This window comes from Canis lupus, chromosome 12, assembly GCF_003254725.2.
Source record: "Canis lupus dingo isolate Sandy chromosome 12, ASM325472v2, whole genome shotgun sequence".
Taxonomy (NCBI): domain Eukaryota; kingdom Metazoa; phylum Chordata; class Mammalia; order Carnivora; family Canidae; genus Canis; species Canis lupus.
Window position 1 is genome coordinate 33,056,393 of NC_064254.1, and position 6,000 is coordinate 33,062,392.

The window sequence follows — 6,000 nt, forward strand, 5'->3', positions numbered from 1 at the left end:
TCTCGCTGTCTCTCTGTCTGTCTGTCTGTCTCTTTCTCATACACACACACACACACACACACACACACACACCACATTTAAGGATACTTTTTCTCCTTTTTCTACCCTGTTTTCTATTAATTATATTTCATACCTTGACACGAGAGTCTCGCAGGGAGCAGGGCAAACCCCACACCCTCTGGTCAGGTCAAATTGCACTCTAAAGTCACAGACACATAAGCTTTTTCATCACTAACATTGTTCCCTCACTTTACCTAACAGTTTGCTCCTAAAAAGCTATGTGGAAATGAAATCTGATCAATTATATAAAATCATAAATGCAGTAAGACAGCTCGATATTTAAAGATGATCCATTTTGTAAATAGAAATATTTTAGCAGAATAATTATGCTTTCATCTCTTTTTACTCCCTCCCTCTCCTAACACACACACACACACACACACACACACACACACACACACACATCTTCCCCTCTCTAGAAATCCAGAATTTAATTTACTTGCAGTTTAAATCAGGGAACATAATCACAAATAATCATCTTTCTTGATCATCTATTCTCTTTCATTTGTGTCCTCAACCATTTAGCAAACACTTAGTGAATGACTATATGTACCAAGTATAAAACCATTCTTACCAAGTGCTAGGAGTTGAGGAGACAAAAAGCCGTGCCAAGGAAGTTCACAGCCCAGTTGGGAAATCCAATATGAAAATGTTTGCAAAACAGTGAGGGAATGAAGCTGCAGTACCATTGAGAACATATATGAACTCGGTCCAGGAGCATCAGGAAATTTTTCATAAAGGAAGTGAAATCTTAAAGAATGAATGGAAGCTTACCAAGAGAATAGGTGGGAACAGTACATTCTGGGCAGATGAAATAGCAGATACCCTGGCAAAAAAGGTAGAAGAGAGTATTTTAGGAACCCAGGTTTAATTCAGGAACTCTTTCACTTGGTAAATATTTATTGGTGACTCTTCTACCATGAGCCTTGAACTGGTCTCAGCACAGAGGTACAGCAGAGAAAGTCTAGGTCCCTGCCCCATGGACCTTACAGCTGGTGGGGAGACAGATACTAAATTCAGGTAGAAGAATAGACAAGATAGTTTGAATTGGAACTGTTATAAAAATATATATACAAAAATGGGCAATGTGTATTAGAGAAAGGCAGGGATAGGTGTAGAAGCTGATCAAGATTGAGGGGTCAAAAAAGGCTCCTCTGAGATGATAAATTTTGACTCAGACTAGATGAGAATCCGGAGACAAGACTAAGGGTAGACTGGATAAAGGAGAGGAGGGCGAGTGAAACACTTTTCAAGTTTGAGCAACCTAGTAGATGGTGATGTCATTTTCTGAAATGATATAAGGACCCATGCAGGAGACATTGAGTAAGGAGATATTGAAAGCCTTTGAAATAGTTTGGACTTTATTCTGGCTATTAAGGGAGCTGGTTGAGGAGTTTGAGGCCAATAATAACTTTTTAGATATGTCTTCCGAAAAATGGTTCTGGCATTGCTGAAGGATGAATTGGATGGATTTGATAAATATGCATGCATACACACAACTGAAACAAGTTTCAGAAGAAAATATATATCCATATAAATGTAGTGCACCCTATTTTCTGTTTTATTCTGTTTCATTTTTTAGTGATGGTGACTACCTCAATAAATTGATTTCAGGACCAGCTAATTGGTTGCAACCCAAGGTTTTAAAAACATTGCATTAGAATGCAGTAGGCACTAGGTATGTCAAGAGATATCTTTCCTCTTATTACCTGAGGAGGCACAATAGTTGGACATCCCATAAAATTCATAGAATAGTCAAGAAGACTCCTTAGTTTTTACACTACAATATTTTTAAGTATTCTTTTGAAGTGAAGTTACCATAAACTTACAACTTTTTAAAAAATATGCCATGTGTCTCACATTTATTTTATAGATTAAAACAAAGAAGAGGCTCTTTTTAAACTAACTTCCTAATAGTATATAGTTGTAAGCTTTCTTCTCTATATCTTGTTTTTAAAAACAAAAGATTCAAATGCCTAGTGACACATAGCAGTGGTGCGAGGATGCTGCAAATTAGCCACAGCTAGTACATGAAATTTATCAAAGAAATCTGGCTGAGAAGCTGATTAATAATCAGAGAGTTGCTAAAACGAGGATTCCCACAGTTTTGCATTAAGTTAAGTTTTACTGTAAAGAAATCTACCACAATCAAAGCTCTATTTTTAATCTGCTTATTTTGGCTCTACATTTGTAATTGTAGCCTAATCACATATAGCAAGCTAATAGAGCCCCATGATGATAACCATTCTCTCTGAAATCACTCACAAATAAATGTGTTCTTGCCATGAGCCATTAATACAAGAATGTGTTATTAATATAAATACCACCCCCATCTCCAAGCTTTCTGGTATATTATTTTTGCTTCCTCAAAAATATGAATATTTGCATCTCCCCAAGGAAGGGAGAAATCAATTCCTCGCCACCACACATGTGCTTCCAATATGTGTTGCTACATTTGCTTCCTTGCAGATCAATTATCTTCAATTTGTAGCAGCTGATTCATGTCCTAAGTCTCTTTTGCATCTTCCAAACTTTACCTGCTGGTCACTCAACATTTTTTTCTACATGTCATAAGCCCTTCTTTCTAACAGTGGTTCCCAAAGCTACATCAAAATCACCTGAAGATAAAAATGTATCTCTGGGCTTCACCCCCAGAGTTTCTGATTCAGGAGATTTAAGGTGGGTCTAAGAATTTATATTTCTAACAAGCTCTCTCGTTGATGCTGGTGCTGCTGGCCCAGTGAGAAAAGCTGATCATAAAGGTAATGTTTTCAATTCCATTGAGCTACTTTCCCTTTTACTGATATTAAAAATATTAGTCTGCAAATCCATAATTACTTGCCAAATAGCTTTTTAAAATAAACGTCAGTTGTACCCATAGGACAGATCTACTGGAAACATTAACACTTATGAAAATAAATTGTATTAGCTTATGAAAACAAATTGTATTAATTTCTTTATGTTATAAGTATTAAAGAAATTTACTTGGCAGAATGAAGTACAGAAACCCAAGCCTTCCCTTCTGCACTATTCTCATTTATCAAGCAAAAAATATAAAATGTATTCCTGAATCCATGTCACACTCTATTAATAAAATATAGAAAGATCCTTCATTCTGAAATTGCTTTTGCTCTTTTACCAAAGAACTTTTAAGTAAACATTGTTTTAGGTTGCATCCTATGAGATTTTATGCATTCACTAGCTTTCACACGCTGGGAAATGTTTGCTTACACTAGGTGGCAGTGTAATCCTGCAATTTGAAACCTGAGCTGAGAAGTCAGACTAGAATTTGATTTCCAGTCTTTAAATAAACTTTGATTTTATGCAGATATTCCATTTTTGGTTGGTTTCCATATGTATATATTGAATTATTATAATTGATTCCATTTTATGGTTGTTCTCAGAATCAATGTGCAAATACAAAGCAACCTAATCGTTCAGAAAGTCTATTGAAGGAGAAAGACACTAAACACTCAAATTTTTTTGAATTTTAATTCCAGTATAGTTAACATACAGTGTTCTGTTAGTTTCAGGTGTACAGTATAGTAACTCAACAGTCCCATTATTACCCAGTGCTCATCAAGATAGCTATACTCTTAATCCCCTTCATCTATTTCATCCATCCCCCTACCCACCGCTCCTCTGTAACCACTTGTTTGTTTTCTATAGGAAAGAGTCTGATTTTTGGCTTGTCTCTTTTTTTCCCTTTCTTCATTTGTGCTATTTCTTAAATTCTACATATGAGAGAAATCAAATGGTTTTTGAATTTTTTTTAGTATTGTTGGATTCAGTTTATTTATTTATGTTTATTCACATAAAATCTTTTTTAAAAAATGTTCGGTAGAAAAAAAAAATGTTTGGTAGAATTCACCTGGCAAGCTCTCTGGCCTTGGGCTTTTTTTTGTCAGGAGTTTTTATTTTATTACTAATTCAATTTCATTGCTGGTAATCAGCCTGTTTAAATTTTCTATTTCTTCCTGCTTCAGTGTTGGGAAATTATATGTTTCTAAGAATGTATCCATTTCTCCCAGATTGTCCAATTTGTTGGCATATAACTTCATAATCTTACAATCTTACAATCATTTGTATTTCTGTAGTGTCAATTATTTCTTATCTTTCATATGATTTTGTTTGAGTCATCTTATTTTTTCTTTCTCAAATGAGTCTGGCTACAGGTTTATCAATTTTTTTTTTTTTATCTTTTCGAAGAACAAGCTCCTGGATTCATTGATCTGTTCTATTCTTTTTGTTTCTATATCATTTATTTCTGTTCCAATCTTTATTAGTTTTCTCCTTTTGCTGGTTTGGAATTTTATTTGTGCTTTTTTCTAGCTCCTTTGAGTGTAAGGTTAGGTTGTTTATTTAAGATTTTTCTTGCTTCTTGAGGTAGGCCTGTATTGCTATACACTTGCCTCTTAGAACCGCTTTTGCTTCATACCAGAGATTTTGCACCACTGTGTTTTCATTTTCATTTCTCTCCATGTAATTTTTGATTTCTTATTTGATTTCCTGGTTGACCCATTCACTGTTAGTAGCATCTTATTTAACCTCCATGTATTTGTGCTCCTTCCAGATTTTTTCTTGTGGTAGATCTCTAGTTTCATAGCATTGCGGTCAGAAAAGATTCATGACTTAGATCTTTTTGAACTTGTTGAGACTTGTTTTATAGCCTAATATGTGATCATTTCAGGAGAATCATGTGCACTTGAAAAGAATGTGTATTCTGCTGTTTTAGGGTGGGATATTCTGAATATATCTGTTGAATCCAATTGGTCTAGTGTGTCATTCAAAGCCACTGTTAGCTTGTTTTTTTGTTTTTTTTGTTTTTTGTTTTTTGTTTTTTGTTTTTGTTTTTTTATTGTTAGCTTGTTGATTTTCTGTTTGGACAATATGTCCTTTGATATAAGTGAGGTGTTAAAGCCCCCTTCTAGAAATGAACAAGGGGTAGTGGAAGGGGAGGTGGGTGGGGGGACAGGGTGACTGGGTGATGGGCACTGAGGGGGACACTTGACAGGATGAGAACTGGGTGTTATACTATATGTTGGCAAATCGAACTCCAATAAAAAAAATAAAATAAAGTCCCCTTCTATTATTGTATTACTATTGATTAATTCCTTTATGTTTGCTATTAATTGTTTCATGTAATTGTTCCCATGTTGGATGCATAAATATTAAAGATTGTCCTCTTTATTATATGGTGCCCTTTTTGTCTCTTGTTACAGTCTTTGTTTTAAAGTCTATTTTGTCTTCCTCTGTGAGATTTCTGTTCATGTCTTTTGCCCATTTCATGATTGGATTGTTTGTTTCTTTGGTGTTGAGTTTAATAAGTTCTTTATAGATCTTGGAAACTAGCCCTTTATCTGATACGTCATTTGCAAATATCTTCTCCCATTCTGTAGGTTGTCTTTGAGTTTTGTTGACTGTATCCTTTGCTGTGCAAAAGCTTCTTATCTTGATGAAGTCCCAATAGTTCATTTTTGCTTTTGTTTCTTTTGCCTTCGTGGATGTATCTTGCAAGAAGTTACTATGGCCGAGTTCAAAAAGGGTGTTGCCTGTGTTCTCCTCTAGGATTTTGATGGAATCTTGTCTCACATTTAGATCTTTCATCCATTTTGAGTTTATCTTTGTGTATGGTGAAAGAGAGTGGTCTAGTTTCATTCTTCTGCATGTGGATGTCCAATTTTCCCAGCACCATTTATTGAAGAGACTGTCTTTCTTCCAATGGATAGTCTTTCCTCCTTTATCGAATATTAGTTGCCCATAAAGTTCAGGGTCCACTTCTGGATTCTCTATTCTGTTCCACTGATCTATGTGTCTGTTTTTGTGCCAGTACCACACTGTCTTGATGACCACAGCTTTGTAGTACAACCTGAAATCTGGCATTGTGATGCCCCCAGATATGGTTTTCTTTTTTAAAATTCCCCTGGCTATTCGGGGTCT

At 35.2% G+C, this 6,000-nt stretch overlaps 1 protein-coding gene across 1 annotated transcript in view; it reads right to left on the reverse strand.

Annotated features, from left to right (window-relative positions):
- COL9A1 (collagen type IX alpha 1 chain) overlaps positions 1-4,526 on the reverse strand; it is a 90,408-nt gene extending 85,882 nt beyond the window's left edge. The window contains exon 1 of the mRNA XM_035697416.2: positions 4,513-4,526. Coding sequence (XP_035553309.1) covers positions 4,513-4,526 — 14 coding nt within the window. The remainder of the gene's footprint in view (positions 1-4,512) is intronic.
- Between the last annotated feature and the right edge of the window lie 1,474 nt (positions 4,527-6,000).